Source organism: Musa acuminata, chromosome BXJ3-3 (genome assembly GCF_036884655.1).
Source record: "Musa acuminata AAA Group cultivar baxijiao chromosome BXJ3-3, Cavendish_Baxijiao_AAA, whole genome shotgun sequence".
Classification (NCBI taxonomy): Eukaryota; Viridiplantae; Streptophyta; class Magnoliopsida; order Zingiberales; family Musaceae; genus Musa; species Musa acuminata.
This window is the reverse complement of record NC_088351.1, coordinates 186,826-210,066: the sequence shown is the minus strand read 5'-3', so window position 1 is coordinate 210,066 and position 23,241 is coordinate 186,826. Positions and strand designations below refer to the sequence as shown.

The 23,241-nt window shown below is 40.5% G+C and overlaps 4 protein-coding genes across 4 annotated transcripts; 3 read left to right on the top strand and 1 right to left on the bottom strand.

Moving 5' to 3' along the window:
• The first annotated feature begins 384 nt into the window (after positions 1–384).
• Positions 385–2,606, top strand: LOC135633536 (large ribosomal subunit protein eL22z-like). Its single transcript, XM_065143090.1, has 2 exons — positions 385–687; positions 2,252–2,606. Exons 1-2 carry the CDS (start codon positions 437–439, stop codon positions 2,394–2,396), a joined length of 396 nt encoding a protein of 131 aa, XP_064999162.1. The 5' UTR covers positions 385–436; the 3' UTR covers positions 2,397–2,606.
• A 799-nt stretch (positions 2,607–3,405) lies between these two features.
• Positions 3,406–6,839, bottom strand: LOC135633534 (large ribosomal subunit protein eL19x-like). The gene is made up of 5 exons (XM_065143088.1): positions 6,633–6,839; positions 4,730–4,852; positions 4,350–4,663; positions 3,723–3,766; positions 3,406–3,635 (listed from the first exon to the last, which is right to left on the bottom strand). The coding sequence occupies exons 1-5, from the start codon at positions 6,742–6,744 to the stop codon at positions 3,611–3,613; spliced, it is 618 nt and encodes a 205-aa protein (XP_064999160.1). The 5' UTR covers positions 6,745–6,839; the 3' UTR covers positions 3,406–3,610.
• Positions 6,840–8,666: 1,827 nt separating this feature from the next.
• Positions 8,667–9,619, top strand: LOC135632406 (GATA transcription factor 16-like). The gene is made up of 3 exons (XM_065140963.1): positions 8,667–8,896; positions 8,993–9,100; positions 9,179–9,619. Exons 1-3 carry the CDS (start codon positions 8,873–8,875, stop codon positions 9,419–9,421), a joined length of 375 nt encoding a protein of 124 aa, XP_064997035.1. The 5' UTR covers positions 8,667–8,872; the 3' UTR covers positions 9,422–9,619.
• A 1,455-nt stretch (positions 9,620–11,074) lies between these two features.
• LOC103977405 (protein ALTERED PHOSPHATE STARVATION RESPONSE 1) lies at positions 11,075–22,650 on the top strand. The gene is made up of 14 exons (XM_065143747.1): positions 11,075–12,249; positions 12,336–12,553; positions 12,828–13,051; positions 14,116–14,907; positions 15,387–15,480; positions 15,588–15,650; positions 15,785–15,893; positions 17,549–17,670; positions 18,449–18,536; positions 18,647–18,756; positions 18,852–18,915; positions 21,940–22,004; positions 22,121–22,186; positions 22,270–22,650. The coding sequence occupies exons 1-14, from the start codon at positions 11,514–11,516 to the stop codon at positions 22,369–22,371; spliced, it is 2,853 nt and encodes a 950-aa protein (XP_064999819.1). The 5' UTR covers positions 11,075–11,513; the 3' UTR covers positions 22,372–22,650.
• The last annotated feature ends 591 nt before the right edge of the window (positions 22,651–23,241 follow it).

Below are 23,241 nucleotides of genomic sequence, written 5' to 3'. Positions count from 1 at the left end.
CAGATAAGTCATCTACATACCTCATATTTTTTGAGTCATTAAAGCATAATTCCATAGTTGTTCCTTTATCTCATAAGATAAATATTTGATCTTCTCAAATGATGCTACGATTTTATATATTAAATCATAATTAAAACATTTATAAAGAAATTGTAATCCATTTTTTAACTAATAATATCCAAAAAATCTGATGAACTTATAACTATTTTTTTAATTTCAATCATAAAATGCTTCAGAGGGTACCCTCTAACATAAATAGGATGGGTGCCAACATAATTGCAAGCGTAGCCCATTAAGTTTGTTTCCACCGCGGGACATCTTAACAGGCCAGGGCTACGAGCCGCGTGTCCCTCGCATAAATAGGGACCTAATATGAGCTCGGCCGCTCCGAAACCCTAACGTTAAGAGGAGCGGCGGCTTTGCTTCGACAGAGAGGATGAGTCGTCGGGGCAGCGGAGGGACGGCGTCGGCTACCGCGAAGGGCGGGAAGAAGAAAGGTTCGACCTTCGTCATCGACTGCGCGAAGCCGGTGGAGGACAAGATCATGGACATCGCCTCGCTGGAGAAGTTTCTCCAAGAGCGGATTAAGGTGGCCGGCGGCAAGGCCGGCGCCCTCGGCGACGCCGTCACCGTTACCCGAGACAAGAGCAAGATCACCGTCACCTCCGAGGGTCCTTTCTCCAAGAGGTAATCCCGGTGTCTCATCTCCGTCGGATCGCTTGGATTCCCTTTGCTTTGCCCTTATTAGTTTTCTAGATCAAGGATTATGGTACTTCCATGATGGTTTGATCGGCTTAGAGAAGTACCGTAAGGAGCGCCGAAGTGAGAAACTGCTTTTCAACAGTTGGTGGTGAACCACTTCTCACAAGTTTGATGTTTTCTGTTGGGTGCGAATTTTATGTGGTGTTGGTCATTTAACAGGGCAATTTTGTTAAGAAAGCTCGTCTCTTGGATTGAAACGATGCTTAAAAAAAGATAATAGTCTCGGATTAAGGTCTAGCACTTTTTTCTTGTTTATTAAGATCAATGGGGGCTAAAAAATTCTTCCCAGCTCTCAGAGAAGTTGAATTAAATTTGGCAGCTGTAACCTGCCATTTCATTTTTGTGGCGGGGAAATTTGAGACTGATGATACAAGAGTCATTCATAATGATACAATGCATTTATCTATTTGTATATATTAAATATGATACAAGAGTCATTCACAATGATTACCAACACATAGGTAAATGCTACCCATATGTTGAATGTGTTTACGTTCTTATTCTCCTTTCTTTTTTTTTTTCCTTTTTTTTTTTGCTTTTAGGTTTATCTGAATGTTGCTTTGTTTCCATTCCAAGAGCTGTGATTTTTGTTTCAAATAAAAGGCTTATTGATTTTTTTGTTGTCCATAATATCTTTAATTACAATTAGCAATTGTAAATACGTTCTGTGAAGTGATAAGACTGTCATCTTGCTATATGAAATTGAAATTATTATCTTGATGATTTGCAGCAACTTGTGGTATGTGCCAATCGGTTATATGTGTATTCATCTAGTTTTGATGACATGCCTTCATGTTTACTATGGTGGTAATTAACATGACTTGTTGAATTCTTCAAGCTGAAAGAAAATTGATTAATGGCCTTAATGAACTCAATTTGATACTACCTCGACAGCAGAACTTTAACTAGTGAACTGTTTCTAAGAAGCAACTGCCTAACATCAGAGAATTATTAAGAATTTTCTTATTCATTCTGCTTTAACATCCGCTAACATGACTAACGGTATTGGGTAGAGGAGAAACCTTTTTCTCGAGGCAACCATCTACTTGTCTTAGCCCCAATCGGGTTCGGGTCTGAACTCAGAATACAAACTTGAACCTTTTATGTTAGACATCCCAGATTGGTTCCATTTCGAAGTCTTTATTTTTGGTTCTCAGATGACTTTCAGCAATTTGCTGACTGAAATGAATTTGTATTCAGTGTCGAAGAATCTGAGATGTCATCATAAGATGTCCAGCCTTTTTGAAACTCTCTGAATGTTCGATTTTGTGACCCTATCATGCTGGTTGAGGTTGATACTTTTGTTGCGACTGTTTCTTTTGCATCTATTTTACTGCAATATGTTGCAGCTACTGATGTTGGGGAACATTTGTAATTAATAATCTTGGTTTGGTAGTCTGGTAACTATTGCCTATTGCCTATGGCAGTGTACAATTATCTGTTATTCTTTTCTGCAAGATCATTTGGCTTACATTCTATATTTTAACAGGTACTTAAAGTACCTGACAAAGAAGTATCTGAAGAAACATAATGTACGGGATTGGCTTCGAGTCATTGCTTCTAACAAAGACCGCAGCATCTATGAGCTGCGGTACTTCAACATTGCAGAGAACGAGGGTGAAGAGGAAGACTGACTGATGTGCATTCTAGTCAATCTTGCTTAGTGGGTTAATTTTCAAAATTCAGAAGGTTCATTTTGTTTCTCATTTATGTCCAAACTCTTATCTATACATTTTCGACTTCAGAGGACTGCATTTCTAGTGTCTGTTTAATGGTAATTCGGTTAAAAGTTGTGAGTTGCACATTTCTCGCAATGCCAATCTGATGATGGCTCTTCTGCGATAGACCTTTTGGTGTGTTAGCTCAATCATCTTGGTGTCTTATGTTATCGAAGCAAGTTTAACAGCCGAAGAATGGCATACCATTATGAAATGTTATGTAGATGCCTTGGCGTGATGTGTTATGCAGCTGCTGACTTGTTCCCTTTGAATGAAGCATATGCTTTCAACGAGGGTAGTTGGATTTTTTTTTTCCTTTTTTTTTTATTTATCTTGTTGCTACAGATATGTTTGATTCAACAATTTTTTGAGCTATCTAACTAGGGCACACCCATTAGCTGTTACCAGCGATTGGGTTACACGATCTCTAAAATTTCTAGGAACTTAACTGTTGATAGGAAAATGAGACTTCAAGAATATAGGTGTTGGGAGGTTTGTGGTTTCGTGACATTTGTTTGACCTTTGTAGGTCGGCATACAAAGTAGATCGTAGTATAAAAGAGAGGATAACTCCAGACGATTGATTTTATCAACCCTGCGTAGGTCGTTTATCTAAGGAGATTGGCTAATAACACTCGGGACATTTTTGCCATTCAGTTTAGCGGCTTGACGAGTAGACCAAATCTTGACCAGAGTTCACCAAAACCAGAGGCAGACAATTCTTACCGAATCAGGCATTGTTTTTCTACCAATCTACAACAATTTCATTCATTCTATAAAGCAGGGAATTGGTGGTGCTAACATGATCAAAATTTCACCAATAATACGTATGTGCAAATCTAAAAATCATTTGCTGACTTCATAGACAATCATGTGAGGAGGGCAGGCAGGAAATACCACACAAGATAACAGTTACCATAGTAAGATTAAGTGACAAAAAAAGAATTACTTTAAACTAGAGCACATGGTTATCCAACTCCAAAACAAAACAAGGATTTTGAAATGAACCAAAAATAAGTGAAATGAAAGCTTCTTGGGCTTTTCTGCGGCGTGCATAGTTTTGAAAGCAGAACAGAAGGGAGGGAGGAACCATTAGCAGCTTGTACCTATTCCGCAACTAAAGCTTTTCCATTACTTCTTAGCTTTCTTAGGGGCTCTGCATGATAAATGTAATTACCATCAGGTTCAGGAGCATATAAGCACAACAGAGCTTTAAATAAAATTGCATACAAGGATCCCTTACTCTGCTATAGCAGCAGGTGTGGCAACTATGCGGTCTCCAGGCCCCTGTTTGCATACAGAACCAACAGAACGAAGGAATTATAAGAACATGTTACACTACATATTTATTTATTACCAATGCATTAGAGAAACAACAGCAGAAACCTCTAAAATGCCTAACGATAAAAAAAAATTGGAGGTAACAGTGAACCGAATTACTGGTTGCCCCCTCACAAACTAATAAGTAACAAGTTCTTGAAAAGGATCAAATTTTCAGAAAATTTAACCAATAGAAACCAAACAAACAAAAAAGTTTCATCATGTGAAATTTTCCTTTGAAATAATCATTTACAGCTTATATAATCGAACAAATAAATATTTCTACAATTTTGACAAAACCAAAAAGAGGAAAACAGATACATCACTAAGTCCCTCCAAAGTTGAATTTAGTTAAGTTAACCTCAAAGATGAATAGAAAGAAGAGCAACAGTCTGGATTAAGTAGGATACCCCCAAAATTTAGCTCATTTAGAATTTGAAACCATCAAAGAAACATAAGTGAGAGGACAAGCATAGTAAGCAAGAACAAATCTAATAAGTTGCATGTGATATGATAAGCAAAGGAACACACAAGAAAAACTTGATCATACCTGAGCTAGGCGTTCCTCTCTCCTTGCAAGTTTCCTTTCTCTGCTAGCCTTGCTCTTGGCTCGTTTAGCTTCAAACTGATCAGATAAGGTCTTCTCTCTTGCCCTTTCTGCTTTGGATTTATGAATACTTTCCATCAGCACCCTCTTGTTCTTGAAAACATTACCTTTCACCTTCATGTACATGTCATGGTACATGTGCTTGTCAATCTTCTTTGACTCGCGGTACTTCCGCAGCAGCCGTCTGAGAACTCGCATCCTACGCATCCAAAGTACCTTGGTTGGGAGCCTAGCTTCTCTTGTGCCCCTGCGCTTCCCTATAAAATGAGAAAGATCCATAAAAAGAAAGTCAAATCAAGATGGACTAGAATCAACATTGATACCGTATCCAGAATGACGCCCTTTTCTCTTTGCCTCCAGTGCCCTCCTTGCACGAGACCGCGAGTGAATCTTGGTGGGCTTCCTGATAATAAAACCATTCTTGACAAGCTTTCTAATGTTTTGGCCTGCAATGCAAAACCATCATAATCCATTATCAGTGACCATGACTTGTTTGGATCATTTTTTTATGTGCAACAGTCGATACAATGAAATGCATAAGCATAAGGCGTTAGAGCACCAACCTTATTTCTCCGCAGTCTAATATTGATTTTAGGCCAGGGAGAAAAGGCAGTAACAGAGGCATGACAAGAATGGCAATGGCTATTATCCAATTTAATAGTCTTCCCTGTTTCTGTGATAGCACATACATTCTGTGCTACCGTCTACAAAACACTAACTCCCCATCCCCCATTTGGTCTGTTCTCTTGCCAGTTGTTTTTCACATCCCTAACCTTTTGTTGTCATATTCTCCTCAGTCAACCAAAATGTGTGTTACAATGTAAGTAGATATGGATCAAGTCATATCAACACAATGAATATGTTGATTTATTTATGTCTTTGTTGATTTTGGCTGATATCCTATATCCAACAACTAATATAAAGAGCAGGCTCCGCTGAGTGTAGTAGTCCACGGCACAATATTTTACGAGAACCCAAGTTCATCTAAAAATAATGGTTACGGGACAGAAATCTTGTCAGCTAACAGTTCCTGAATAAGACGAATTACAACAAGGTTAGTCTCCGGTGGAGGATCTGTTCAATGTCAGTTATTTTGCGATGAAATAGTTTTTCCAACCAAAAGCCTGAATCCTCTTCTCTTTCTCTTTCCTTTGTTCTCCAAGTACTATCAATCCCTATATGGATAATCTTAGTACCCAATAAAAAGATTTGTTCAAATGTTACGGGTCTTTTATGATAAAAGATCTTTGACCAAGGGCCTTAACCCTCTTCCGTGTCTGGGTTCGTTGTTCTCCAAGAACTATCAAGTTCCTCGTATCAGTCTCTCACTATCTGTTCTCGGTCCACCATACTAATGAAATCACAGCAAAGGCACATCAAATCATCTTTCGGATTCATCGAAGAGTATCAAACACCCAAGATGTCTGGTTCTTAAAGAGTTCGTCACAGCTATTGCCTACCAACTTTTTGTAAAGCTGCCAGCAAAAAAATGTTTTGAAAGTGGAGTTGGAACCGGTAAACAAGTAACACTGGATACGATGACCAAAATCAACTGCATCTCTAGCAACTCATAGCAGCACCACGAAGAAAGACTAAAGATCACATTTCTGGGGCTTGGATGTATCCAACACAAATCATGTGAAGCTAAGACATCTGACAAGATTGAGACGTCAAGGAAAAAAAAGAAAGGAACATGAATGGAAGGATAAAAATCAAGAACCCTACCTATGGAGATTAGTTTCATCAATAACATCTAGTAGTATCATCGAACAACAAGCGTCCATGCATGCCCCATGATCCTAATACGCAATAATCAAGAATTCCAACTTTGACTATTACGTCAGCACGCAAAGCAAATTAAATTCGATTATTCTTCCTAAACAGCGCATTTCAAGTTGAAACTTGATGACTTAGCTAAAGCAGACTTCCAACGAGCACTTGCAGATGACAAATCAATGGTTTTCACGAAAGACAATGAAAATTAAGATAATATTCAGCAAGTGACGATAGCGATAATAAATCGCCGACAAAAATTCATATGTTTCAGGAAAAATGTTACTTCATAATTATCAATTCGTAACAAGGACAAGGTCAAGATCCTCTCCGATTAGAATCCCGAAGCTCATCTCGGATCCAAATACATATGTTTGAGCAGAGGACAAGATCGAATCGGAGACTAGCGAGGTAGAGTGGCGGCCACAAGGCGGGAGGAGGAGAGCTTCTTACGGGAGTTGGCCATGGAGATATCGTTGACCTCATTGGGGTCGAGCCACACTTTCCCCCTGCCGCACTTGAGGACGCTCGCGGCGAGCCGCTTCTGGAGCTTCAGCGACACCATCTCCTTCGCCTCTCTTCTCCTTGGGCTTGTGGTGTGCTACGTCGCGAGTGCAAAGGGATAAGGAGGTGAAGAAACGTGGCGGCGGATGCAAAATGCGTAAATGCAAGTCTGTTCCCATCTAGGGTTTCTCGAGGGCAAAATCGGGATATCACATTCTGCCACCACAATGGGCCGGTTCAGCTTAGGCCCACCCAGAGGTGTACATGGCCCTTGCTAAGATCCAAGCACCACTTCGATCACCGGTTCCTCAAACCGGTCTTATGTCCGGCCCAGTCGCGGGTTCGGTGTCTTGGGGGGTCGTCACCGAGAGGTTACCGTAACATGCTTACAGAGTATCCTCATCCAACGGTCATAGTCACTGACGATATTTAGGTAAATCCGTTTATAGACGTCAAAACTGATTTGTCTTTCGATCGTTAGATCGATTGACGACTATATTTTAAATAGGCAACGATTTATAAAGAGATGACATGTGTTAGGTTAGGTTATGGTGTCGATGACGTATGCCAAAGTAAAATATCGACCCAACCTCTTCCTAGTTGATTGTTGATGTCATATCGTATGATAAGAATCGCAAAGTGTACCCAAACTTCAACGTCTCTATTCCTATAATGAGATATTTCTCAAGATTGTCTCCAAACAAAATTGTAGGTTAAAAAATTTCGAGATGGATTAAGCGTAGTAGTAGTAAGATGGGAGCTCTTTACGATGGCAAAAACCGAATGATCAAAATATTCATAAATTAATTTTAATTTAAATTTTAGTTAATGTGATACTCTATTATGTTTTATTATTTTCTATCAAGCTGACAATTATGCATCAAGTTTTGTCGATAAATAAATTTTTTATTTAATCTATAAACATAATTATTATTCAAATATTATTATGTTGAAAAATATATCCATTGAGGATTAAATCAAATGTGTACAAAAATCATCCGTAGAGAATAAAGAGCTAAGCGGTCTCTCCCCTTTCCAAAAAAAAAAAAAAAGAAATATTTTATTAGAATTGATAATGCCACTCACATAGGATAAATTAGTACTTATGTAAATTAAAATACATTTTAATTTTTTTTATTTTAAAAAAAGAATTATATGAAATCTACCTTAAAATGTGATGCCCAAATCATTTAGACACCTCTCGATCATACTGATTTAAGCCCATCTCTCATTCACAGATGAATTATATCTCTTTTCCATCTTTCTTATGTGTACTATTTTGGGTGCATGTGTCTTATTCAGGTTGAGTTCAGTTGACGGGGAGTTGATATCAGCATCAAAATTTGCCCAGTTGAACCCGACGGTCGACCTGAACCGACTCGAACCGCGCCAACCCACAATGGTTGCCGTGGAATCTCGTCCCCTTACTATCACGTGCCATTCGCGTGGAAGCTTAGGCTTCTGGAATGACCGAAACGCCGCTTTGTCTTGGAAACTGGACAATTAAGACAAGGCCAGTTTGGTCATTTAAGGACTTTTTCATGCTTTCTAGGGTTTCCTCCGCCCGCCGCCGCTCGCTCCGCGAGGGAGGCGCGGCGTGGCGGCGGTGCAGGATCCGCTAGAACATGTCCGACAGCAAACCCCCTCGACCACCGCACCGCCTACGACGCGAGATCCCAGGACGCTTCGACCCCACTTTTTCGGGGCCAATACGCGCCACGTCATCCACGAGAGGCACGCCGCTGTTGGGCGCAGCACTTCGTATCCCCGGCTGTTCTCACCGTATTGGTCGATGCGGTAAAATACGCCTGCACGAGGATTTAAATAATGCTATTCCTCTACTCCCCCGCGGTAGCGTGCGCCACAAGCCTTTCCCCCGACGCACCTTAAACAAGCCATCATGAAATCTGCTCGGTTCACCGCAAGCTTGTTGGTTAACCTGAACCAGTTAACGACGATAAATGCCGCTTTTTGGCTCAGCGTTCCCTCCACCGTTTTCTCTTTCCCTCCATTCTTCCCTCCCCCCCCTCTCGCGAGATCCATTCGAGGAACTCCGAGGAGCATCCTTTCTTCCCTTCCTTACAGCGGTCAGAGATCGAAGGTGGAGATCTCGATAGAACAAGTTGCAGTAGCCGCAACCGCAGCAGCAGATCTCAGTGATCTTGCCACTTGTATATTGCTTCGGTAGGATGGATGATCCAAGTTTCTTGATGGTATGCTTCCTTGTGCTTCTTTCGATGTTGTGTTTTGGCGTCGATTGATTCGTGTTCGGGTGACTCATACGTTTCTTGCTTCGGTTCGGCCTGCAGTCTGCGGGATCTGCGGATCCAAGTAGCAGTGATTGCCCGACGAAGAGCTGCGCGGTTTGCCGGACCACCAGAACCCCTCTCTGGCGAGCCGGCCCTTCCGGTCCCAAGGTACTTACCGATCTGGTTCTGTTCTTGGATAGAGCTCTCTGCTTGGATGATTTGCTGATTCCCGATGTCTGATTTCAGTCGCTCTGCAACGCGTGTGGTATCCGATACCGGAAGAACAGAAGAGTCGCTGCGCCGGGGTCGAAGAAGGAGAAGATTGAGGTGGGGGCGCCTCTCAAGCTCCGGATGCTGGGGTTGTGGGAACACAGATCCACGATCCAGAAGCAGAGTAGGAGGATGGGCTGGAGGAGAAGCATGCTTGGGGAAGAAGAGGAGGCCGCCGTCCTCCTCATGGCCCTCTCCTCCGGCCTCCTGTATGCCTAAACCCCTTACTCCGATGCCCTTTTTTGGTGGATGGAAGCAGACGCTGCCAAGCAACAACGAGAAGCATCAGCTTCCCATCTTGATGACCCTTTTTGGCCACTGTAGCACATGTATGCGAACATATGTAGAGTCTTCCGTGTAACCTCAGCCATGTCTCGAGCTCACCTTCACCAATAATAAGTTAGCATGTTTTATGCATCCATGTTGATGTTGTAGATGGATTAATTTGAGACTTATATGTTTTGTTGTTGAGAAATCCCCGATGGAAAGCTACGGTTGCACGCGAGAGAGACGAATTGAGGTATTGTTATCCTAAATCGGAATATTTTTTGAATCGAATTTGAATGTTTGCGGATTAAGCTTTAGATATGGGTGATTATACTAATTACCCTACTTTAATATTTAATTAAGTAAATTGGACATGCTTATCGAGTAATTATGTTAACGTACTAGAAAACATAAAAGTGTTTTTATTTGTGTCATAGTGTTTCCTGATATTATTGAAAGTATTACAAAACAATAGTTTAATTGATTCATAGAAGAAAAAAAAAGAGTGAAAAAGATAATAGATTATTAGATAAAAAATTACTTGTTAAAATCCTGAGAAGGAAGCAGAAAGCTCAAACCTTTCTCAGATATTCACCATATAAAAAATACATTAAACCCCGTCGAATGCACATTAAAAACATCTAATTTTCTAAAAACCATTCAAAATGTAGGTTTCGTTAACATCGTAAACACTATAAATACCTTCAAAAATTGATGAATCTTCTTCACATATATAAAAGATTTGCTAAGTAGAAAAAAGTTTCCTAATCCACTGGATGAAGATGAATATACGTGAATATCCAACCAAAATCTAACTCAGTAATTATCTAGGATTGACAACTGAATTCGAATCCAACTATATATACCTTTTGAATATTTCGATTTATTTCAAATGTGATTAATAGGTTTCCTAAATTTTGAATTTTGTCATCTAGGAAAAGTTCTGAATTCAGATACCTATTCGTTTAATCTATATCATCCTACGTAGATCACAACTTAATGCCATGTCACCATCACGTTGATGCCAATACGAAATAATTTCCATGTACTATTTAAGCTTAGATGAAATTAATTAATTATTTGTTTTTGTTTTTGTTTTTGTTTTTGTGTTTTTTAAAGCTTTTGTGGATCATAATATTGGATTATTATAATATTATATTAAGTCGCTTCCTGCTCCCGCTCTCACACCTCCCCGAAAAGAACAATAACCCAAGCTAGCTACGAAATACCAAAACTGCCCATATATGATCTCCCACAATAACGAGACGCCCGCCCTTTAAATTTGGCACATGAACGTTGGAACGAGGATATTGACGCGAATACCCCTCATCCGACGGCTGCCAGCAAAAGGTTTTCTGAGCCAGGATTGAGGGAAGTGGGGACAATACGGTAAAAGTAGCCCCGCTGGACCAGTCTCTTGCACGCTCCCCGACCGAGTCAAATGTCTCAGTTCTTCTCCGACTGTTACTCTGCTTCTCGAGTGCCTCCGTTTCTCCACCATTGTGCTTGAGAGAGAGCGACGCAGCTGGATACTGCACAGATGAGGAGAAGCTGAAGAGGTTGGAAGGCTGTGATCCTGTGAAGGAATTAGAGGCACAAAAAAAATTGAAGCTTTGTGTGCATTCTTGTTGCAAGGAGAAAAAGGGCTTCGGGGGATTTGAGATTAGCCGAGCAGTATGAGAAAGGGGAGATTTCGCAAGGAAGAGGGCGCTCTTTGAACCTTCTTCCAAGGGTGATTTGATACGCTTTGTTTCCATGGAGATGCTATAAGCTTTCTTTCAGGGAAGAAAGCTAAGAGGATCGTTGCGGAGACACAACGTCCCTGCTAAGTATATTCCGAGGTTTGCTCGAAGAGGAAGAGGAAAGGTGTAGGCTTTTGTCTTCCGTTGTAGTGGAAAAAGGAACCACATTTGTGTTGGAAGGGTCACAAACGACAAGAAGCGTAGGTTGTAGCGGTAGTGGTGGTATAGGTAGGAGGACGAGGCGGTGGCTGGCGTCGATCAGAGAGAGTAAAAGGAGGCGGCTTTCTGCTGAGAGAGGGGAGATGGGGTGTTGCCACTCGAGGCTCGAGAGGAAGGAAGTGGTGTCGCGGTGCAAAGCACGGCGGCGATACATGAAGCAGCTCGTGCTGGGGCGGCGGGCCTTTGCCGCTGCGCACTCCGTCTACCTCCGATCCCTCCGCGCCACTGGCGCCGCCCTCCTCCAGTTCGCCAATGCCGAGACCCATCTCGACCTCGTCCACCACCACCTGCCTCCCTTCCCCTCTCCTTCCCCGTCCCCACCACCCCCACCCTCCCCTCCGCCTCCTCCCCCTCCCCCACCTCCCCCTCCGCCGCCGCCGCCGCGGCCATCAGCTCCCCCTTCGTCGCATCCACCAATGAGCCCGAGCTCCGACAACTGGACTTCCTCGGTCACCGCCTCCCCGATCCTTCCCCCCCCGCCTCCGCCGCCGCTTTCTTCGAGCTGGGATTTCTGGGACCCCTTCGTCCCGCGCTCCTCTTGCTCGGCTACGGAAGAGGAGTGGGAGGAAGTCACCACCACCGTCTCGGAAGTCACCGCGGCACCCGCCGTGGTGCCCCCGCCATCAGTGGTCAGCGGCTACTCGAAGGAATCGACCAGTGAGCTTGCCATGGTGGTCGTCCCAAGGGGCAAGAAAGATCTCTCCGAGATAGTTAAGGAGCTCGATGAGTACTTCCTCAAGGCCACGGAGGCCGGAAGTCGTGTTTCACTCACACTGGAAGCTCCCAACAGTGATTTCTCCTCCAACCAGGGGCTCTCAGGCGAGTTCCATCATTCCTTTTTAGTTACGTACATATATGCTTTTTTCTTTGATCTGAATGAGTGTTGCTACTTTTTGCAAATGCAGCAAAGATGAGTAGCTACGGCAAGAACTTGAACCCCTTGAATTGGTCTTGGAGATCCGACTCAAAGACTAATGGTGGTTTCACCAGGTTTGGGAGTTGCAGAGGTGAGATGGTTAGGGGCTTTGGAAGTGGGGTTGGAGCTGGAATCGGGAATGTGAGCCACACCTCCACTGTGGAGAAGCTCTATGCTTGGGAGAAGAAGCTGTTCCTTGAAGTCAAGGTACGATGGCTACCTCGAAGTCCTTGCTCACTCGCCATTGTTGTCATGAGTTGCCTGATGCCAAGCTATAATTCCCAGACAAGGAAAACCACGTGTCTATTTGCTTGATCAGATCTTATGCACAGTAATCTATTACATCACAACGCATCTTTTGTTCTTGGGACATCCAAGATTGACACACAAGCTGAATTAATTGATCACATGGACCGCTTATACTATTGCTAGATCGAGAAGATAGATCATATGGGTTTTTGCTGACGGTCTTTTACCACAGAATGCTGAGATGATCCGGGGGGAGCATGAGAAGAGGGTGGCATTATTGAGGAAGCAAGAGGTCAGAGGAGTGGACTATGTAAAGATGGAGAAGAACAAGATGGAGATTGAGAGGCTGGAGTCCAAGATGATGGTAGCCTCCCAGGCCATAGAGACCACCACCTCTGAGATCATTAAGTTGAGGGAGTCTGAGCTCTTCCCTCAGCTTCTTGAACTGCTTACTGGGTTACTCTCTCTCTCTCTCTCTCTCTCTCTCTCTCTCTCTCTCTCTGACACACACAAGAAAAAAAAAATTTAAAAAGCTCACATGTTTCCCGTTTCTGCTCATATGATATCATGCATTTGCTTGGTCAAGTGGTTGTCCGAGACACTTTGATACTTGCTTGTGGAGTTGACTGTCAGATATCCTAAGAATGCTAAACTAAGTGAGAGAAAAGTTGAAGTGCTACCTCTAGCTGATGTTACTCTTCCTTTGCACTTCCTCAGTTGCATAGCCTTTAAAATCTTCATACAATGTTCATCTGATCCCACGGTTCCAAGGGTAATTAGGAAAATATAAGTGTGGAAATAGGAGCACCTAGAAAGAAGATGCTGCTTTCAGCACCATAATGGTCTGACTCATCTACTACTGTTACTTTGTCCAAAGGACTTTGTCTCGACTGAGACATTGATGTCATTTGCACAAGCAGACCTAACGAAACCAAATTGTGATGCTACATGATTTTGCAAATTAAAATGGCAGGTGTAGGATACGTATATGTGTTCTTTTGAGCTTTGCATGATCAGAATGCATTCCTGTAGGTTTCTCCAATATCTAGGAGTCAAGTTGGTGATTATTTGGTTGTTCATTATCAATTTATGATTCCGATATGTCACAACATCCCAAGTAAACTAACTTGGATCCATCTTTAGTTGCTTTTACCTTTAGACAGTATTTATGGTTCTTCAGCAATTTACCATTGTTCAATTTTAGGTGCTTCTCATTTTTCTAAATTAGTGTTTACCAACATCCAATTGGGACCTCAGGACATGTTTGGAGAAAAATAGTTTTGAAGGATTTGGCTCAAGTTGAACAGACTGAAGAAAATGGTTTTTTAGAGCTAAAAAGAAACACCATGTCACATGCTATGAACTTCCACCACTAGTCTGTGATTCTCTGAGCTTGTGATTCAGTATCTTTCATGACATTCTGCTTGATTTCCATGTCACAAAGTTGTCAGATCATCGTGCTACCTAATGTTCTCTATTTTATGCATTTGCCAACAGTGTTTTTGCCTTGCACAATGCAGTTTGATGAGCATGTGGAGGAGCATGTATGAGTGCCATCAGGTGCAGACACACATTGTTCAGCAACTGAAGTACTTGAACTGTGCACTGAACTCTCATCCCACAAGCAACATCCATCGGCAGGCTGCTCTCCAGCTCGAGCTGGAGGTGGAGAACTGGTACTCTGCATTCTGCAGCCTCGTCAACTCCCAGAGAGAGTATGTACATGCTCTCACGGGGTGGCTCCGCCTCTCTCTCTTCCAGTGCCACCATGATTCTCTCGCTCAAAGCCGGCAGAACCCAGAGATCTACTCGCTGTGCGAAGAGTGGCAACTCGCACTTGATCGAATTCCAGACAAGGTGGCCTCGGAGGGGATCAAAAGCTTCCTAACTGTGATCCATGCTGTTGTCATGCAGCAAACGGAGGAGCAGAAGCAGAAGAAAAGGTCGGAGGTAGCATTTAGGGAGCTTGAGAAGAGAGCCGAAGAGCTGAGATCACTGGAGTCCAAGTTTGGCCCCTATTCGACAACCGAAGGTCACGGCGGCATGGCACAAAGATCTCCGGTGTTGGAGAAGCGAGCCAAGGTGGAAGCTCTGAAGGCGAAGGCAGAGGAAGAGAAGAGCAAGTACGAGAAGAGTGTAGGGGTGACGAGAGCAATGACACTGAACAACTTGCAGACAGGTTTTCCCAACGTCTTCCAGGCAATGACTGGCTTTGCCAGCGTGTGCATGCAGGTCTTCGAGTCGGTGTATAACCACCAGAGGAGTTTGGACCGTGTGCTCGATGCGAAGAGGCTTCTTCCTGGAGAACACTGAAACTGTATACGGTTTATCATCAGGAGGCAATTTCACAAACAGGTCTCCGAATTAGTGTGATGACCATCACTCCTATGTTTATGTGGAACCCGAGTTCTTGATCAGTTTTGTACTATAATCATGATGCACTGAACACTGGGATGTCACGATAGGTAATCATGTTGTACAAGTTATCGAGGAGTTAAATCAATTTTGTACTATGGCCATGTTGGGTTGTTTGCGCTGCGCCAATCACCAAGATGTCATGTCTCCGTAGATAACGTAGTAATTATCGAGTTCTTATCAGTTTTATACTTTTTATGTTTATGCTTCCACTTGACTTCCCATGTGGAAATCGCGGAGCTGTTGTTGATCAATTTTGTAATATGTTTTGTGCACATATGATGTGCTAATCAAATAGGATGTCTCATTTTGTAGAATCTACTCAGTTGTTGTCGATCAGTATGGTTATGTTTGGTTGTTATGTGCTAATCATTAGGATACAAGTACATTGTACAAGTGACTCGAGTTCTTGTGTGAGCCTAATCCATAATTTGCTTGCGGATCCTAAGAAAGGAACACAGCAGTATCTGGTAAGTTTCATCGAAAATATAAAAAAGTGTTTGTATAAATGCTTACGCCAAGAACAATCGATATGCTGCTGAATTCCTCTGGGCGATGTTCTCGTTTATGCTTGCAGTTCCATATGGAAAGGTCTGCAAAGATAGAGATCGCGCAGAAGATGAAGGATGACCATCCAGTGGTATGTTCTTGCAATTGGGTTCGAGTTTAATTGGTGTTCATGGATGCCAAATTATGGTTCTTGGAGATGAGATGACAAAGAATTTACACTTGTAAAGATTGATGACCATTAGTTTTGTTCTATCCACTTACCAGTTTGTCATATGTAGGTTGGTTGGTAGATCAATGCTTGCGATGGAAGGAACTGCGGAGACAGTTTTGCAGGGCCTAACCATCCCACCAAGCCCGCACTGTGGACTGCTCGGTAAGTTTTCATGTAAACATCATTCATTAGCTCCTCCATTTGTCACGACAGAGGAATCCAAATTCGGTTTAAAAATATATAACAAAGTAAATGTAATATCTTAAAATAATAACATCATATCATATTCAGAAAAAAACTACTAGTTTGAAAAATTTTTAGTAATGCTTCATTTTCAAACGATCCCGTAAAGTGTCTTTTTTTTTTTCTCGTAAAAGATAATTTTACCTTTACGTCTATTGAACCTATGTTGCCTTCGTCGTGGTCCCGCATGCACCTTCACCCTTGGTCGTTGTCTCCTTCGTACGTTTTTTCTATTGGTCCATGACTTCTTCCGTTGATCACTGGCTAAGGACGTTTTTATACCACAAGCAAGAACAATAAGAGTGAGGTGCATAGTCATTAACAAGCAAACTTATCGAATTACGCTAATCATATAATTTTGAGTGTAAAAAGATCGAATTACTCATACAATTCATTTAAAAAGATTTGTTTTAAGAAAATATAATTATCAAATGTGTCACTCACTCCCACAGTAGCTTGAAGAATATGACCTTCAATAAATGCTAGTGTCTTTAAGTATTTTTTGCTTTTATGCATTAATATGTATTTCAAATATAATATTACATTATTTTTTATTCATCTAATCCTTTATAACATTTTTATTTTGATTATTAAAAAAATATATACATTAATTTTATTTCAAATACAATTATAGACCAACAAAAATACAAATTCTAGAGTGGTTTGTTTACTATAAAAAAAAATGAATCTTCCGAATTTTCATTGACTACAAAAGATATTTTAATTTCAATGATATTTAAATATTTTTTTTTTTACTTATACCAATGAAAGAAAACATTTATCTGTTGTGTTTATTACTACTTTATCCCTTCAGTACATTTATTTCGTATTTATTTTGATAACATTCTTTATATATTTTGTATTTATGATATATTAATATATTATGTATTTTATTTTGCAAAATATTAATATATGCAATTCGATCGGTCGATAAATGGATTGAACCAAATTAACGTTGATAACCGATCCATTGCTGACTATTTATTTACGGCATCAAAGCAAACGCATTTTTAATGAGGAAAGCGGTGATGTTAGCTGGCGCTGAACTGTGTAAATTAACAGCAGTCTTCTCCTCCCTCTCTCTCTCTCTCTCTCTCTCTCTCGTTTGTCTCCTGTAGATGATCTGTACGCATAATTCACACCACAAACTCCCCGATATAAGCACTCCCCCTTCACATTCTTAATGCCAATCGCCGCTCTCTCTCTCGGCGACCGCTTCAACCGCGCCCTTCCTGGCAAAGCTTCTCTTGCAATCCCCATCACCCGAAGGTGCGCCTCCTCTCCCTCTCTCTTGCTCACCCACGTCATTTCTTCTAGGTGGAAGAACAAGGGGCCGAGAGAGAGAGAGAGAGAGAGAGAGAAGATAGATATCCCTTCGTGGATCTCCTCTCCCTCCAGGGACAGGCTTAGGGCTTCTTTCTTCCCTCGCCTGTGTCCCCCATGGGGGCCTTTGAGTCGGCTGACGGATGTGGGGCTTGCTCTTTGGGGCTTTCAGATGCGTGCTAGCTGAAGCCGCGAGGAGGGCCGAGTCGCACGCGTCCGAGGAGGAGGAGGGGCAAAGGCAGCTTTTTGAGGTGGGAAGGGGCAGGAGGAGGAGATGAGTGCGTCCAGGTTTATAAAGTGCGTCACGGTGGGGGACGGCGCCGTCGGCAAGACCTGCATGCTCATATCGTACACCAGCAACACATTCCCCACGGTCAGTGCCCAACCAATCCCATCTCATTTGTAGGACAAAACTGCAGTTTTTGGGCCCCTTTTGGGGTCTAGACTTGAGGGAGGAGAGCGACGGAGGAGGTTAACTAGTGGTTCAAAAGAAGATTTCTTTTTAGTGCTCATGTCTTTTCTGATCTGTGTTTGTTTTGGATAGCGCCTGTGGTTGAATTGTCCGATCCGAAAACTGAACGAAGGAAAAATCTTAACTTAATTTTTCCGGTTTGAATAGCCATTTAACTGACTTTTGCAACAATATGTCAATAATATGCTATTGCTTTTGACCGATGTTTTTATCTGGTTTTTACTCGCAAAATAAGATCTTTGCCTATTTCTTTTCCTGGCAATGGTTCCTGCAAAGAATTATGTCGATTTTATGTTGCTGCTGCAAAATCTACGAACATCACTCAATTAGAAATCATGTGCACATGCTTACTAGATTGGGTTCCCTGGCGTTGAATCTGAGACAACGCTCTGTACCAGGTCCTCAGCATCAATTTTGCTTTGAAAAGTGATAAATCATGCACCAGAAAAGCCTATTTCATTACTCATTTTAGACATGAACCTATTTCTTTTCTTCCTGGATCTGGAAATGGACAAACCTTATTCCAATATATACTTCGTATATTGAAGCATCCAGTCCTGTGAAGTTCATTTACTCAAGACAATTTTTATACAAGGAAATATTTTCTTTATGAACTTTTTTCCACCTGTTAAAGCTTAGAGAGATGAATGTGCTCAAGGCTTCTTTTTTTTTGTGACAGGATTATGTCCCTACCGTGTTTGACAATTTCAGTGCAAATGTAGTGGTTGACGGGAACACAGTTAATCTAGGTTTGTGGGATACTGCAGGTAATGTTTTGAATTTTCTTTTAGTTAATTATTCATTTTGGTTCTTTCTTTCCCTGGCCTCTATTTGTATTATATAGCACCCATTATAATGTTATACTTTGATGGAACAGGTCAAGAGGACTACAACAGGCTAAGACCTTTGAGCTATCGAGGTGCAGATGTTTTTTTGCTGGCCTTCTCTCTCATAAGTAAAGCTAGCTATGAAAATGTGGCTAAGAAGGCAAAAACCTTGTCCTCCACTTTTTCTTTGCATCATACTGATTTCTTGTCTGTCAAATTTGCTTCTTCTGCTGACTACCTTTGCTTACCTTTTAGTGGATTCCTGAACTGAAGCACTATGCCCCAGGTGTGCCTATAATTCTTGTTGGAACAAAGCTTGGTAATCTTCATGACTTGATGTCTCTGATCAAGTATATGATTGTATCAATGCATATTTGAACTCAAAATAATATTCAGTGTTTACATGCTATGTTGTTCTTTAAGTCATTATACTATGAAGCAAGTAACCTTTATTCTTACTTGACATTGATAATTCTATTGCCATTATTATGTTGTTATGCAATGCATTGCCTTGAGCATTCAAAGAACTAAATTATCTGAAGACAGTTTAAGAAAAAAAATCTACTTATACCATGGTATATTGACCATGTATGTCCAAGTTTGTATCTGACATGGTAGTGTACCAACAGTTCTTTGGTATTGACTAAAATAATCAAATTTTTAGTAAGTTTTTGAGTGTCCAGATGTGTACCATACTGTATGGCTTGTTACGCTTTAGTCTAATATGATACTTTTACAGTCAACTGTGAAGAACTTATGGTGGCTATTGGTCATGGTCCATGGCTGGAAATATCCCTTCAATCTAGCACGAGTTCCCCTTCCCTCATTCTTCCTTTTTCTTTTTTTTCTGTATACAACACTAGCAATGTCTTTGCTCTAAGACTAGTGATCCAATTTGGTATTTACAATTACATGTCTATCATGGCTCCATAAAGCCAGATTCTGATGAAACAAAGCCAGTTGGTTATTGTTAGAGGTATAGCATAATTATTTACTATTTTATTTACCTACTTTATTTATTTCATTATTAGTACATTTTGTACATCACTGTTCAGGATCACCATTGCATTTGCACGATACATTTATTTAATTATTGAGGTTTTTTTTATTTCTATAAAGGATGGAAAAGAAACTTGCTTTAGTATAGACCTTGAATGCCCTTCAGATTCTCAGAGTTATAACATCTCATTCATCCTATCCTTGAAAGTTCCCTACAATTAACACGTGCTTAAATTCTACAATCTTTTTCATTTTTCATGAGAAAAGTTGTTTTTTATATGTTTTTGTTTCATGCAATGGTCTGAAAGAATAATTACAATTTATTTGGATTTATTGTGGCAAACAGGATAAATATGCAAAGATTTTAATATGAAGCATCTCTTGATTTTTGTAATATATATGACAATGCAATGCAACAAGAAATAACTTTTTCATATTTTTGACTCTTGATCTAAGTAGGCTAATTCCTTTTTTTTCAGCCTTTTCCAACTCATGTTTTTTGATACAAACAAAAATAAGTCATGTACTTGTTTGTCAATTCTTGCATTTGATCAATAGAAGGCATGATTTATTAGCATATGTGATGGTTTTCTTAGTGGTATTTTCATTCTTATTTTATTTTTTTGGAATTATTGGTAAGGAATATTTCTGTGGACTTCATCAATCATTGGATTTCCCCAGTTTCAATAGTGTAGAGCCATATCTTTTTCATGATCTGAGATATGCTGGAATTAGTGGAAAGGAACATCTTTTGTTGACTTCTATTATTGACTGGGTACAATTGATGGTGTAAGGCGATGAGCTCCTCTTGTATTCTGGCATTGTCTTTCACCATCATCTTAGAGAAGAGTTGATAAGTTAGATTAAGATTGACACGTGGGTTGAAGAATCTTTGTGGAGTTTTGATCCATTGCATTTGTATATATGGTAAGAGTATACAAGGCTGACCCAAGACCAACTCTACCAGCATTCAACCTGACTCACCATCCGATCAGGATTTCTTGATCCAGACAAACCCATATATTTAATCAGTCGTGTCAGATCAGGTCAAAATGGAAGATATTGCGCTCTTTGCTTATTTTCTGCAGAGGAGGGAATGTAGGTCAGATTGGTCTAAATTCTGATATCAAGGGAACATATGCTCTTTAACTCGAATTGATATTATAACAAGCAAATTTCCTTAGCCTGGTTCTGGTTCATGCATCCAGATGGTCAACTTAGATTGTTCGAGTATGGATTTGCACCTCTAGAGTCCAAAGTGGATGCTTCAACCATAGATATGAAGGTTTTGGCAACATGGAAAGATGTTTTATTGAATGCACTAGTTGCTGTAGACAAGTTTAGCCATCATCGCCATTTGGCCTTAACAAGCATTACTGAGAGAAGGCTAATAGTTCATATTGCAGTTTGGAAGCAGTGTTTCATGTGTAATTGGCATTTTGGAGCAAAATGTTATAAATTAGGCGCACGAGGAGCATTTAAATGGTATAATTGTGAAAAAATCAGTAAGAGAAACCAAGGGATCTTTAGCAAAGGCCAAAGGGTATGTGATGAAGATGAGTTTTGATCACAGGAACTTGCGATAATATGACAATGTCTTTACTAGTTAGGCTAGTTAGCACATTCTGAAATATATCAGGTTCTGAACCCTTAACCCTTGGTAGGTGGGTTTGGTACATCATCAAATTAATATTTAAGGAATAAGTATATTGGATAAGGTTTCAAATCCTCAGTCTTTGGCAAGTTGGTCTACTATATGACCATCAGACCAATGGTTTAGGTGTGAAAAATATGTCAAATAAGTTTCCGAACCCTCAACCTTCGTAAATGGGTTTGGTAAACCATCACCATACTAATGTTTTGAGTGTAAAAATATGTCGGATGATATTTTAAATTCTCAATTTTTAGTAAATTGGTTTGGTATACCACCGTCAGATCAATGTTTTAGGTGTAAGAAATCAAGTTATTATTATCAAATTAATATATTCACATAAAGCAAAACAATTGGAGTTAGTATCATGTATGAGCTAGGTTGGCTGACAAATGCTTGGTGAAATTTCAGGGCAATAAGAAAAGCCTTTCTTCAACCATATCAGAAATAGTTGAGATATAAATGTGATAAGTTTTGGAACAATAAGAAAAAGCCTTTCTTTAACCATATCAGAAATAGTTGAGATATAAATGCGATAGTTGTAGGTAGAATCACATGGTGGTGCACGGCAGTGGTAAAGAGAGCAAATTATGCTTTAGTTGGACACAAGCACTTTATCAATGCTATCTTGATCTGGTGTGTTTTCTTTTGGCTTCTTGTTCTTCAACTGACAGTGCATGGTTTTGTTGGCAGATCTCCGCGATGATGACCAGTTCTTCATAGATCACCCTAGCGCTGTACCAATTAGTACTGCTCAGGTAGGAGTTGCAGAAAATCCTGCAACTTGAAGAACTAAAAGTTTCCTTTCCCTTCTAGTGTATCTTGTTCCCAAAACATTGTCGAGGTGCTTATGGTAATTCTCACATGTTTCAAGGGGGAAGAGTTGAGGAAGCTAATTGGTGCTCCTGCCTACGTCGAGTGCAGTTCAAAGACCCAGCAAGTATGTTCTTCTCTCTATACCCTACTTTTGCTCTTATAATGCCTCGCTGATATATTTCTGCTCTTTAAAAATGCCATGTGCAGAACGTCAAGGCAGTTTTCGATGCGGCCATTAAAGTGGTTCTTCAACCACCCAAGCAGAAGAAAAAGAAAAGAAAGTCGCAGATGGGCTGCTACATCATGTGAATATTATGCACATGGAAAAGAATATGACACACTGGCCATCCTTTCTTGTGGCGTCTCACTCCATGTAACCCATCAGGTCATTCGGTTCCCCTTCTCTTGTTTGTGTCATGACTTGTTGAGCATCTACCTCCTCCTGTTGTCCCATGCACGTCGAAGATAGATGGAAGCTTCGAGTCCACTTGACTTACGAACATGTCGAACTTGGTTTTGTACCTCAATCAAAGTATGCACAAAAGGCTTGTTTACGGTGTGCAGTGTGTTGTGCAAATCATTAGAATCTGTGATATGGCCCATTGAGTTCCTGTATTTTTTTTCTTCTTTTTATCGAGTGCCTGTCTTACTGCACTCGTAATCCTTCATTATTTTGCGTGATAGTTGCTGTCATGTGTATCTGTTCTTAGTTCTTGTACAGGTGGTGCTGCATTTCACTGTGTTCTTTAGCCCAACCTATGCGGTCTATGTTTTGGGTTATTCAGGTCATATGAAGCTTGTAACAAAAGACATATATTTTCATGAGAATTGTAAGCATCCTTACATCCTCTTACGGTTGATACTGAGTTGTTTTCCACATTGTTGGCCATATGAGTACCTCAATACTTTTTATGCAGTAATCGAGTAAAAATATTATTTAAGCATATTTTTTAATCAAAATATTATTTTATTAAATTTTTTAATCAAAATATTATTTTTCTTATTTTTTAATCAAAGTATACAATATATATATATATTATTTTTTAATCAAAATATTATTTTTATTAATCAAAATAATAATAATAAAAATATTATTTTATTCAAAATTTTAAAAGACTGTGAATAGGAAGAAGAAGTACGAACCTCTTTTTAGATATTAATTTAGAAAAAAGCTGGGGT